Raw genomic sequence first — 14,445 nt, forward strand, 5'->3', positions numbered from 1 at the left:
GAACTGCTGAAATATGCGGAAAACATGACGAGAAACGACGGAAAAAAAAATCGTCGGAAGCCGGCGGCACCGATTGCCGGAAAACTGGCCGGCGGCGGCCGGTATGGAGGCCGTAACTTCAGGTCCGACAGGGAACGCCGTCCGGAACCGGATGGAAGTGCTGGAAACGCCGGCAAATGGTCGGAAGGCGGCGAATACGCCGGTAAAACGCCGGAAAACGTTCAGGAAACGCCGGAACAGTAACCGGGAAAAACGACGTCAATTTTGACGTTCCGAGGTCCGTTTTCCAAATTTTAAGGTCCAAAATCCCAATTTAGTGCTATTGGGGTCCCATGTAACTCAAAAGCGGCCAATTTAAAAACCACGTAAGTTGTAAACGTTGACCATACATGCTAAGCCAAGGCAAATAAAATTCTCACGAGTCAATCTTGTAAACAAGAAATACGAGAAATTTTATAGAATATGCCAATATTTAATACAACACAATCAAGCTTCCAATTCCAATAGACGACTTAAGCTAAAGTCGAGCAATAATCATGGCAATGCCAACGTCATACTTGAAAAATAGTAAGCAGAAGACATAGTCAAAATAGATTGACTAATCAAAAGTATGTAGCAACAAAATCTTGCATATCGGATTGGGCGAAGCCTTAGCATGAGGCTCAAAAATGTGCTTACTTGAGAATGGAAGAATGTTACGTTTCCATCTCCAAAAATCCCTCAAGAAATAGATACAGGTGCCAAAAATGGCATGCGTTTCTTTGATGTGGAGTATGCATCAAGGTCAACTCTGATAATACAACGTCATAGACGTTCATTAAATCACTTTTAAGTGTGTCCCATAGAATTCGTTATTTTTGGGATCTTTTTGTCAGCAAATAGTGCTGCATCAGAGTAATGAATCAACTCAAATAAATGAGTACGTAGACCTTGAGATTATCGTTTATAGACATGAGTTTAAGAAAACTCAAACATTCAAATAACAGTCGCGATGGCGACGCATCCATAAGAAACGAGGGTTGTATAGGTTTTAAATAATCGAAACTATTCAAGTATGTAACCGGAATTAGAAGGTTGTGATGCATATGGTCACAAAATAATCGATGCATATCAGCGATTCTCATGATCGCACCCAAAACAGCGGTGCACTCAGGCGACCACACGAAATCGATATCTTCCTTTTTAAATAATAACGTGACTCCCCCAGGACCGTCACACGAAAAACGTTGACCAAGAGGGGAATCATATCCCTCTTTGGTCTCATCAGCGTTATAAGAAAGGCCGGAAAAGAAGACATGAAAAAGGCTAATAGCGCCCGATAATTTATATATATATATATATCTTCAAAAGCAGCAACTTTAAGAAAAACATACTTGTTGGTCTGCCAAATAGACCGCATATAAGTAAATTGCTCTGCAAATCGATCGTCATGCATGAAGTTGCTTGTTGAATTCCTTTTTCGATCTTCGTCCGATGACATAAAAATCTTGGGAGGATACGATCGAAATCGTATGTAGATGGCAAAAGTATCGTCCATCGCGACATGAATGTCATCACCATAATACGACGAGCAATGATTTTTCCTATACGAGCACGTGAAATATCGTTAGAAATAAAAACGTGCCAATGAACATTTAAATAATGAAATAGGAAAAAGGAAAAGAAAATATAGTATGAAGTCCAAATGGCTATTGTGCCCGGTTGCAGGTGTCGCGAGCGGGGGTGCAGGGGTCGCGAGCGAGGCTGCAGGGGCCGCGAGCGGGGGTGCAGGGGTCGCGAGCGGGGCTACAGGTGTCGCGAGCGGGGCTACAGGGGTCGCGAGCGAGGCTGCAGGGGTCGCGAGCGGGGCTGCAGGTGTCGCGAGCGTGCGTGCAGGGCTGCATGCGGCTGCGATGCGGGGGCTGCAGGGGTGCATGCAGGGGTGATGCAGGGGCAGCGTGCAGGGGCAGCGAGCAGGGCTGCATGTGGCTGCGATGCGGGGGCTGCAGGGGTGATGCAGGGGCAGTGTGCAGGGCTGCGTGCATGGGTGCAGGGGCAGCGAGCAGGGCCTGCGTGCAGGGCAGCAAGGCAGAAGTTGCAGGGGCAGCAAGGCTGGCTGCGCGCAGGGATGCGGGGCTGCGGGGGTAGCAGCGGGGGGGGGGGGGGGGCTGCAACAACGGCGAGCAGGGGCTGCGCCGACGAGGAGATGTCGGAGGCCGGAGATGACGTCAGCCGGTGGTGGAGAAGAGAAAAAAATTTCTAGGGCTCTAAAAGTTCAGGGTTTTAGGGCAACGTGTTGATAACGTGTTTCAGGATGAAAATAATTGTGTATTATTGAATGATATGGGGGCCTATATATAGGCATTACAAAACCACAATCCCGTAGGATTCGGAGTCCTAATCTATTACGGAGATGCTAATCTATCTCCTAACAGGAAACCTATTAGGCTAAGACACACACAAGGGTAGAATAGTAATTCTCCCGAAACAAAACAAAATATTTATCATACCATGATAAATTAATAAGTTATTAACTAATCGATAAATTAATATATTATTAATTTATCAATATATTAATATCTCGCTAAATTAATAAATTTCGTCAGTCCCGAAACTATTAATTTATAGCGGTTTTACTCTATTTATTCCATTAAAGAAGCTAGTAGAATATGTTGCTCGTCTTTCCACAAACCAAATGAGATTTCAGTTTCGTTGATTTGATAGAATTGGTGAAAATGATTAGAATTTAGTAAAATAATTGTATAACTATATGAAAATTCTACTACGCGTAGTGTATATCTATTTGTACACCAACGCTTACGCACAGACTTTCTCAGTGCTCTTTTGTTAGTACCCCTAAATATCTATTTTTAATTTCATTGTCGCCGATTTTGACAAACTTGATTGTAGAAACACGGTAATATATTAAGTTAATGAAGTTGCATCCCCTCTTTTCCTAATGGAGGACAAAAATACCAGAGTGGGCGTAGTAATGGATGTTGGAGAGACGGCCATGGGGTAAAGTGATGTTGAAGCGTGTGAAGCTCTAAGTGGCTTTTGGCTAAGAAAAATGAGCATGTCTGGGAGTGAATGTGTGATCTGAAGACATTCCCATGATTTCTTCTCTATTCCAGAAAGTTGTTCATAAATCATGAATTTTTTGACATGGTTCAGAGAAGATTTGCGCGAAAACTAGTGGTAGGTACCAACTACTAACCCCCACCATCCATCTACCAACGGTTCACTTCCCCCCTTCTAATCCCTCCATAGTCGTTACTTTAACAATTCTATTCTAAGGACCTCTCATTCTTTCATAGCCTGAGCCATCAAATTCCAACGGATAAAAAGACAAAGGCTAACAGCTATGCTTCTGGTTTTCAAAAGGTACAGCCAAATTCAAGTCTTGGACAAATCCCAAAACCTCTGAGGATACTAAGAAATGTTTGCGTTAGATGTTGTTACTCAGGAATATGTAGGTGTAAACGAGGCTACAGCAGTACAGCTGCAGCACTCAAAAACGTTAATACAGTCTAGCATAAGAGGAAGATAATACAAACAAATTTTCTTCTAAAGTCGGACAAAACAAGGATGATCTCACTTTTCAACAATACGAAGCAATATGTGATTACAGTTCACTTGACCCTCTAGTGTAAAAAAAAAGGCCAAGGATGTTACTAAGGAATATGTAGGTGTAAACGAGGCTACAGCTGCAGCAATCGAAAAAGTGAAATGGTCTAGCATAAGAAGATAATAATATGATCAAATTTTCTTATAAGAATAAATGATTAAGCTATTCACAGATGTTTGATTCGACACTGCTAAAGTCGGACAAAACAAGGATGATCTCTTTCAACAATGAGAGGCAAGATATGATTACAGTTCACTTGACAGTATAAAAAGAAAAGGCTAAGAAACCACTAAGATAAAAAATCAGAATCAAATGAAAATAAATAATTTAGAATGGAGAATACAGTATAAACACAACTCCCTTTAAGTCCATGGATCATCCCACCCTTTAGGTCCGTCTCTCTTGATAAAATCAATTATCGCAGCAACAGCTTCATGAACTCTGTTAGAAAGGGAGTGATTCCCATGTTCAATTTCAACTTTCTCTGCACCACCCATTGCTTTGCACAACCTGCACGAGTTAAATAAATACCAACACATCACCCATCATACTAATTTTGAAGACCTTAATTAACTGAAATAATATTTCATTTTTAACAACATATATTATCACAATAATATGAGAAATAGTTACCTTTGAACCAATGCTTTCTTGTCAACATAGTCTGGCACATACTCATCAGCCATAGAATAAATAACCTGCAGAATATTTTGACTAGACTTAATTTGCACGGTTGATATTATGATGCATGAAAAAGAGAAAGAAACAGTTTTCCTGTTAGTGAACCAAAATGCATGCTTGATCAATAAGACCATTTCCTCCAAATTAGTATTATTTTTCACCTTTAATACTTATTATTGTTATAAACTTGCCTAACAGATAATATAGCACTGTTGTTTTCTAGTTTTTTTTAAATAAATAATCAATTTCTCTTTCAAAGTGCAGAACTTCAGGGATATAGAACTAAATTTCTTGCAGACATGTGGGTGCTTGAAGTTGGAATTCTACCTGGCAAGGTGTGTTGGTCATGTGCCCAAGTCTTAATCTCAGCTGGTCATCAGTAAGGTCAGAACTAAACATGTCATCATCCCCATTGTATGCACAAAGCGAGTGATACCTGCAAAGAAGTTTGCTCTTCAAACAAGGAAAATCATACTTTGCAACCAAACTTGATGACATGGTACATATTTTGTGTGTATTTCCATAACAATGTTGTCGGCACCTTTACAATTGCAAGCAACTCAAAATCTATAAATTGATATATACATTGTGTACCCACCGACATGCTGTTATTGGGGCTAAATCTGCTTCACTAGGCATTAATTCAGATCCACGACCTTCAGTTATCATGGTTGAAGCCAAGTCAATCATAGCAGCTGTTTCAGGAAGAGTTGCTCTGTATTCCCGATCACTGACTGGAGCCTGAACAATTTTATAGATGTAATACCAAAGTTAAGAAGACGTTAAATTGGTAGACAAAAGGGAATATGAGCCACAAGCAAAGATAATATCATTGACATCAATCACAAAACATCAAGTATCAGTAAGAAAAACAAAAGCAAATGATGGAAAGTCTACTACCTGTAGAATGGCAGCACGAACCGCTCTAGAGCATGCAGCATTTGTGCGTATATAATGGACAATATCCTAGAGTCATAACCAAAAACAAGAAACTCAAGTTATACTCGTTAAGAAATAATAACGATAATTAGGTTTAGACGCTGAAGCATTGCCAAACACAAACCTGGCAGCCAGTACTATGGCCAATCAGTACAACACCCTCAGAATCTTCTTTGTTTATAAAATAACTAATCAGCTGATCAAGTTCCATCGCGTCCTTTGATACACAAGAAAATGAGATCTTATGAGCAAAAGCGGATTTGTTTTGTAACTTTGATGCCCACAAACCCCAAGAAGAGGGCAACATTTAGAAATGATAGAATAAAAAAGAGCAGTGAGCGGTCATTATTTCCAATCCCAGCTTAGGCCGAACACAGATCACAAAGCCTAATAGGTATGATCTAAGTTAATGAAAGCTCTATAAGACCAGTCAGCCATGACTTTCAAACTAGCTAAACACTCACAAGGAAGATACAACTAAACCCAATTATCTAGCAAGCATTACTTACTCCTCCAACAGTATGTTAAATAATAGGAACCCAAGTACAAGGAATAACCATATGACAGCTTAAGATGAGTTACTTGTTTCAAGCTGGAAGTGCCATAGCCATTGTATGAAGATGACATGAGCAGTTGAACAAGTGACCATTTCTCCTTATCCAAAGCAATTGCAAGAGGTTCCAAATATCTGAAATCAGAAAAGAAAGGTGAGATAGAAATTAATTTGCTTTGAGCATCCGTAAATTCAGGACAGTGATATTTGTTTTTTTTTTTTATAATGTCAAGCACATTTCAATAAATATTGTATATCTCAGTGGAACCTTGTCAAGCACATTTTTTTATATGATGATTAATGGTAGAAAAAATGGCACTTCATAAAGACTTAGAACACATTGTTACATACTCTGTTGCCAGAAAGCCATCGGTCAATCCACCAATAAAGATGACTTGCTGTCTATAATCACCTGTTTTAAAAGCAACCTGCATTGTAAGGATATCATCATTTAACAATCCTTATAGGAACTAAAACCTATAAACAGAGAAACCTAGGCCAAAAGGAGCATAACTAAAGAGACCGAGCTAGATTTGCTGACAACAGAAAACAGCAAGTATATAGCATTCAGATGATTTCTCATTACAGAACAAGAAACGTTCTACTGTAAAGACAGCTATAGCATGTTCTGACTAAATGTTAGCCTGAGCATTTAACACTGAAACAGAATGTTTGCATTAACCTCTTAAACCTAAACTTGAACTCACTCATACGTCGAACTCAAGCTTCCACGAAAAGCAAACCTGAACTAATCATGCACTTTCTCTTCTAGTTCATGCATCTCACTGAACCTTCCGATATTCCCAATTGTCAACAATGCTCTTCATTAAATGACATAAATAGCTCTGAACACTCAACCTTCCAACACTCTGAACCTAAATGAAGTCTCCACGCTCTCAAAACCTGAACACCCTATCAGTCACATATTGCTGTACCCTCACAGTTTCCACTAAGCAAAACCAATTTCTTGACATTGAATTACGCACCAAATTCAAATATTTAAAGCACCACACTACACAGTTTACACTAGCCATCACATAAAGATCACATTTTGCAGATAACAATCACCCATTCATAACCAAAAGATCAAACCTTCAAACTCCATTTCCGACTCAAATCAACTCCAATCTCTACAAATGAGCAATCTTTAATTCCAACCTAACCTGAATTGGTTTGGGGCCGTACTTGAACATCACTCCTCGGAACTGATTCTTCCGCACAACAGGGCCGGAAAATTCACCGGGGCCACCGGAAGCGGAGTCCGATCCCATCTTGACGGAGCCAGCCTTGTCGGATCGGCCGCGGACGACGCCGGAGAACCAGGAACCGGCGGAAGTGGAAGGCGGAGAGGAAGAAGAGGAGGAGGGGTTCATTTTAGAGGGTCCGATTGAATCCCATCGGTTATTTTCAGGGCTCCGATTCGGGGCTTGGTTTGGATGCGACTCTCGGAAGTGTGAAGAATTTGAAAACAGAGAGAGATCGGGTCTCCAACAACATTTAGTCATTTACTACTGCTAGTGAGTCTGATATTACTCTACTTATTTTAGCTGACGTGGCAAATAGGACTTTGTTTTTTTGTTTTACTATTTGGGAGTTTGTTTTCGAGTGGTATAAAGGCTCATCGACGGACTGGATCCGGCCCGGCCCGGCTCATGAGTGACGGGTTCGGACCGGTCTGAGCTGGGTCTTATTAAATTTAAATAAGTGGCGGATCGGATTTTGCAGACTTTTATTAGAAAAATATATATAATATTTGAATTTAAGAGTTTGAAATAATAAAAGAATTATTATAAAACATCCTTAAAAAGTCACAAATAAATTATAATTTTGAAATATTGTTGATCAACACCAATAGATATGATAGATATATATATTTAGGGATTCTGTAAAAATTTCATCTGTTTTGAACATAATTTGACCGTCCGTACCTACGGTCAACTAAAAAAAAGGCGTTTTCACATAATTAAACCTCATTAACCGGGGCTTTCCCAAATAGATTTTTTCAGTGCAACCGCGCAAGATAGGTAACAAAAATTAGGTGATTTCAGATATGCAAACGGCTTTCGGCGTTCGCATATTTGTAATAGGTCCTCCCTTATGGCATATTAGTGGTGTTTCGATTTACCAGAAATTCCGACGGTCAAACGAGGTCCGAATTGGATGAAATTTTTACAAGGTCACTAAATATATATACCGATCACATCGGCTAGTGTCGATCGATTCCGAGAAATTTCCTTCATATAGTCGCTTCATAATGTGATATTTTATTATAAACCTAATGTAAAGGTTATGATACATTAGTGAACACTTAGGCGATCGCCAACTCTAGTTCGAAATATGGTAGATCGACACCAGCAGATGCAATCGGTATATATATTTAGGGACCCCGTAAAAATTTCGTCCGTTTTGGACATGGTTTGACCGTTCGTACCTACGGTCAACAAAAAAAGAGGCGTTTTGACATATTGAAACCTCATTGACCGGGGCTTTGCTAAATAGGTTTCATTTGTGTGACCGTGCATGATAGGTAACAAAAATTAGGTGATTTCAAATATGCAAACGGCTTTCGGCATTCGCATCTTTGTAATATGTCTTCCCTCAGGGCATATTAGTGGTGTTTTCGGTTTACCAGAAATTCCGACGGTCAAACGAGGTCCGAATTTGGATGAAATTTTTATAGGGTCATTGTATATATATACCGATCACATCGGCTAGTGTCGATCGATCCCGAGAAGTTTCCTTCATATAGTCGCTTCATAATGCGATAATTGTATTCTAAACCTAATATAAAGGTTAAGATATATTAGTAGACACTTAGGTGATCGACAACTCCAATTCGAAATATGGTCGATCGACACCAGTAGATGTGATCGGTATATATATTTAGGGACCCAGTAAAAATTTCGTCTGTTTTGGACATTGTTTGACCGTCCGTACCTACGGTCAACCAAAAAAGAGGCGTTTTGACATATTAAAATCCTCATTGACCGGGGTTTTACCAAATGAGTTTTCTTAGTGCGACCGCACACGAACGGTGAAAAAAAATAGGTGATTTGAGATATGCACACAGCTTTCGGTGTTCACATTTTGGTAATGAGTCTTGTTTTATGACATATTAGTGTTATTTTCGGTTTACCGGAAATTTCGACGTTTAAACGAAGTCCGAATTAGATGAAATTTTTATAAGGTCAATAAATATATATACCGATCATATCGCCTAGTGTCGATCGATCCCGAGAAGTTTTTTTCATATAGTTGTTTTATAATGCAATAGTTTTATTCTAAACCTAATAAAATATGTATGTATAATATTTTATTATTTGATGAGCTTTTGGTGGGCTGGACCGGGTTTTACACATCTAATCTAAGCCCGGTCCTCTACTCACGGAAGCGGGCTTTGGCGGACTTTTTCGCGGGCCGGGCCGGGTAAAAGTCCATCGGGCTTGCGGGCCTCCGCCGGCTAAATGATGAGGTCTAGCAGCATGTAAATGGTTGGTTCTACCCGGCCGAGAAAGACACTCTTTACAATGAAATCCCGGAGATGTTTAAGAAAGTCCAAATCTATCTCTCATTACTTGACGCACAACATCTATGATCGATAATCTTCTTCTTTTCAGGATATGAAGAGTAGAAGCCAGTATAACCGGGAGGCTCATCCTCCGAGTAGTATGTTGTGTTTAGAGATCGGATACGTAATTATAAAATCCGATTAAGAATTTTGTTGTACCGGAAAAGATTATATAACTGTTTAAATGTGTTTGTCCAATGTCCTTTCGCTCGCTCTTATTGTTATTTTGCTAATACGGCTTTGCCTATAAGAAGCTAGCTTAGCTAGTTATACTATAAATGTTGTGCATGGTCGTGCGGACAAGAACAGAAACAATGTCAGTGTGCTTTTGCAAAACAGGTCCAAGTCTGCTTAGCTTATTGATTTTCTTGGCAAGAGGTTACTTTAACCTTTGAGCGCTAGAAATTGAATGACTTCGATCTCCTATGTCAAAACTCTATCAATCTCAAAGTGACGAGGTAATACGTAAATTATGGCCGTAAACAGTTCCAAAAACACCTAAAAAATAGGAATTAAAAACCGAACTGTGTTCCTTAAATGGTTCTAGTTCTTTGTTTACTAGCCTTCATGCCTGTGCTATGCACGTGCAGAAGGTCGCGCTCGCGCGTGCGAATTTGAGTTCTCATCGGGCGTGTTATGTTTTCTAAATGTGAATAAGTTTGATTTATAATTTATTCTTCTAAAAAAATTTAGTCATTTCATGAGGGAAAAAAAATTGCATACAAAAGTCTCTCATATTTCAAGTCTAATACTTTCATATAACAAACAAATCGACCATTATGAAAGTCTACTTGTGGGGATAAACTTTCCGTTGCTCAATTGTATAAAATATTATTTTCCCAATGTGTAAATTCAAAATATACGAATTTGATGCAGTATGTAGTTGTATATTGAAACTTATGGAACTTAAAAGAAAATGCAAAGACGATTGATGGTTGTGTGCTACAAAGGAAAGTGCTAACCTAAAGGTAAGAAAAGTTTAAAATTCAGAAACCAAATCGAAACTGCAGCACTACCAATCGAGTTGATAGAAATTTAATTCCATGAACTGTGAATTGAAAGAAGAGTAATCTACCCTTTTAACTATAAAGAATTGAACTATGGTCTTCTGAAGTATGATCAAAAGCATTTTTATCACCATGACATGACGAACAACTACTACGCACTTAAGCGAGTGTGCGACATAAACCGACCTCTATATCACATAATTTATTTGGCCTCCTTACAACTGTATACAATTGTAATATTGACTCCTTACACCATAAGCATGACTCATTGCAGTTATACAGTTATACTTGCAATGTCAAAGAATTTGGATACTTTGAAAGACATCAGAAGTACACAAACAGTAACAACAATTTTGTCCTGACAACTATATCAGAGAACTTATTTAGCATCCTCTCTGTACGAAATGCAAACAATAATAAAATTATTTTCCTTCATCTTTTTTTTCCCTCTCACCTTCGTTCTCCTTTCTCTATTCCCTTGTTCTCTTCCTCTTATCCCTTTTTCAACTTCTTTCTTCTCATTCTGTCCTCTTCTTTCTCTTTCTCTCTTCCCTTTCTTTCCTCCTCTTAAAAAAGTTCTTTCCTTCTCTTCCCCCGTGTTCTGTCTCACCTCTCCCCTTCTGTTATTTCCTCTCCTTCCACCGTTCCCAAAAAGTCCTACGTACATCCACATGCCTTCTACATCTACGATTAGTCGATTACTATATTAACTTCTCACACCATAAGAATGACTCATTGTTGTAGTTATAACTTGCAGCGTCAAATAATTGGGTTACCAAAAGAAACAACAACGATACACAAACAAAAACAACAAATTTGGTCTGAATACCTTACAGGTATGCGGTTTGTTTGTGTTTCCCCTACTTCAAAAGGCAATTCATTGCCCTAAAAAATTGAAAGAAAACCCATTATATCAAACATAAAAAAACCAAATCATTAGATGTCAAACCCAAGATACTCAATCACAATTCGACAACCTCACATTCGTCAAGAGTCAAGACTGATTTTGCATTTAATTGATTCTGGGCTCGGTCCATCCTTTTAAAGCAACCCATATCTATCATAACCTCTGACATTGTACCTAGCTTCCGTTCTATAGCCTCTCTCATACTGAGATCGTGTGCGGCAGTTTTTTTTTTCTCACGATTTCACAGAAGAGAGGAGTGGATATTTCTGATATATCTTCTAATAGTTTACCATATTACCCCATTGTACATTTTTATTTCTAAATATATTTCAGTCTCTGCATGGGTATTATAAGAAAGTCAAAAAATTAGTGAAGTTGTTGACACTAAACTCACGCTATTATAATAGTGGAGATGAGAGAATGAACCGTTTAAGAATCAGACCGTTAGAACCGGTTCGGTTGACGGTTCCTCAGATGTCTTTAATTAGTTTCATTTGGTTCTCGATTTCCTGCAGCTACAAATCTATATTAATCTCAATGCTACTTCATGATTATGGCATTATGTACATGTAGAAGACTTGTAACAAACTAATAATGCTACTGTCCAATAGTACTATCACTACTATGCCATGATTATGGAATGGAACAATCAACAATATGAACTTTTCTCCATGAAGTTCGAAACTCAGTAAACTGAAGATAGTAAAACAAGAAAATTGCAGCAGTTTGATTAAACATTCAAACAGTCAAACTTATAAATGTGGCAAAGTGAAGCATGAAAGAAATCAAAAATTTTAAATACTAAAATTACAAACCAAAAAGGTTGAACATAACAAAATTAAGTAATTAACAAACTCCAAGCAACTTCCAACAATAAGTCAATAATTCAGTAACTGTACTGAGCAACAACACTAAAATTCTAAAAACCAACTGCACATAAACTTCCATGAATGCAGCCTCCATTTACTGCATAGAAACAAAAAATCATGATCGATAAAGAATGGGATCAACAGTAGTTGAGACTTTGAAAACATCCATGAGCAAGTTAATGATAAAGAAGCAATACTGCACGAATTTAGAATGAGAGATAGAAATGATAAGAAACTCAAACAATGAAGGGATTCCATGTTGTATTTGATATATTGCTTTATCAGTATAATCCATGTTATATATATTTTGCTTAAAATTGTAAGCAGAAGAATTTTCTTGAAGCCAAATGTATATGCTTTTAGTAATGTTAATCCTATGAGTCAATCTAACAAGTATAAGGTCATTGATAATAAGACTTTTAAACACAATGAAGCAATTAAATGATTCAAAAACCAAGTCTCAATATCTATCGACCTAAAACAAAATGAAGCAATCAAATGCGTGAACCAAGACCTACATTACTATGAAAGCATTAGTCATACAAAAACTGTTCAGAAACCCTCTCTCAAACCTCAATTTTCACTCATCTCCATCAATTTGAATCACTAAGTACACATACAAATCCAATTTGCTAACCAATGCCACTAATCTGAAAATTTCATAGAAGAAAATCACAAACCTTAAAATCAAATTGGAGACGTTATCAAACTTCCAGGAAGCGATGGTGAGCTGCTGCGGCTGAGGTTGACGCAATCAGAGGAGGAGGAGGATCTGTGGGATTGGACGCCACCGTGCGTACTTGGCAGTGCCGTGGTGGTTGGAATCGGACGTGGAGACCAGGAGGTAGAGGTGGAGGCGATGGTGCTCATATTGGCGCAGTAGAGAAACAAGGATCTTTGGTGTGGTGGGGGGGGGGAGGGCTGAGAGACTCGATTCTCAAAGTTGGGTCTTTACCTTTGGGAATGAAGAGTTGAGACTTGAGAGGCTCTGAGCTTAAGTTTAGAGCGTTGTTCGAAATATCAGCGATATCGCCGATATATTCCCAATATATCGTTGATATTTCGAATCCGATACGATAAGAGCATATCGGTCAAATTTTATCGGTCAACGCAAAAATAATGGTCAACGGTCAAATATCGGTCAAACTTTAATTTTTTATTATTTTTTCAATTTTTGTTTAATTTTTAAATATTTATTTCCTCTTTTTAAAAAAAATTATATTTTTTTTCATTTTTTCATATATATTTTTAATTTATATAAATTTTAAATATATATGATGAATTTTAAGTCTAAATAATAATTCTTAAATACATATTTTTATTATTAGATGTCGTTCGTGTACTTTAATTGTCATTAAATCAAATATTTATTTTCTTTAGTTTACTTAGTACCTTTTTTTAGTTTATTTAGTACATATTGAAGTATAATTTTATAAATTTTATTGAAAATAAACAATCCGATAAAACCGATATATCCCCGATAAAACCGATATATCCCCCGATATATCGTTTTACCTCTCGACCGATACGATGCCAAAAACGATATTTAGACCATTGGTTTAGAGGAAACTGATCTAAGCTAGTGATGTAACAGTCAATATTGTAATGAATTAAAATCCAACGGTTTGTAAGTGTTTCAAAAATTAGAACCGAACTGAACCGTTTTATATACAATAGTTCGGTTCTATTGTGTAACTCTATTTTTTTTATATGAATCAAAATAACCGCTCTAAATTGGTTCGGTTCCCACGGTAAGTGGGACGATTTAGAGCCCTAGTGTAAATGGAATGCAGTTCTTCGATGACTTGAGGAGGTAATAAATGGAGAAGATATATAATTAGCATTTTTCTTCCATTCTTAATTAATTGTGTCTTGTTTAATATCTTAGGTTGGTGAGTTGGTGTAATAATTTGTTTTCCTTAGAGAAAAATATGCAAACGCGTACTACTGTACCTAGCTAGCATGCATGGACTTTCCGGAATTCTGGATTGATTGAAATGTTGTCAACAGTTCTATGTAGCAATGACTTGGCAAACACTGATATGTTAATACTTATCAGGAAGAATTGGAAGAACGAATTGGCCCAAATGCCTTTATTATAAGATTTGGCAGAAAAGAGACTTATTCACCACAAAATCTCCCATCTGTAACTCGGTCTAAAGCCTCTTATACCTTCTTCTGCTATTCGGTTCTTAAACTAACCCCATTAATTCCATACTCCCAATTCAAAGGCCCAAAATAGAAAGAAGCCTAATGGATCATGATTAGCTTCTACATATTATCGTTTGGGTAGAATTTTTACAATTAATCACTC

At 37.9% G+C, this 14,445-nt stretch overlaps 1 protein-coding gene and 1 long non-coding RNA gene across 2 annotated transcripts; both read right to left on the minus strand.

Moving 5' to 3' along the window:
• Positions 1 to 3,704: 3,704 nt before the first annotated feature.
• Positions 3,705 to 7,257, minus strand: LOC126791517 (UPF0613 protein PB24D3.06c). The gene is made up of 9 exons (XM_050517975.1): positions 6,944 to 7,257; positions 6,132 to 6,208; positions 5,810 to 5,915; positions 5,352 to 5,444; positions 5,189 to 5,254; positions 4,887 to 5,029; positions 4,616 to 4,724; positions 4,241 to 4,305; positions 3,705 to 4,117 (listed from the first exon to the last, which is right to left on the minus strand). The coding sequence occupies exons 1-9, from the start codon at positions 7,151 to 7,153 to the stop codon at positions 3,970 to 3,972; spliced, it is 1,017 nt and encodes a 338-aa protein (XP_050373932.1). The 5' UTR covers positions 7,154 to 7,257; the 3' UTR covers positions 3,705 to 3,969.
• A 4,781-nt stretch (positions 7,258 to 12,038) lies between these two features.
• LOC126791522 (uncharacterized) lies at positions 12,039 to 13,040 on the minus strand. The gene is made up of 2 exons (XR_007671826.1): positions 12,812 to 13,040; positions 12,039 to 12,228 (listed from the first exon to the last, which is right to left on the minus strand). It is a non-coding gene; the product is annotated as an uncharacterized LOC126791522 (long non-coding RNA).
• Positions 13,041 to 14,445: the final 1,405 nt, after the last annotated feature.

The sequence above is a fragment of the Argentina anserina genome, chromosome 4 (assembly GCF_933775445.1).
Source record: "Argentina anserina chromosome 4, drPotAnse1.1, whole genome shotgun sequence".
In the NCBI taxonomy this organism is placed as follows: domain Eukaryota; kingdom Viridiplantae; phylum Streptophyta; class Magnoliopsida; order Rosales; family Rosaceae; genus Argentina; species Argentina anserina.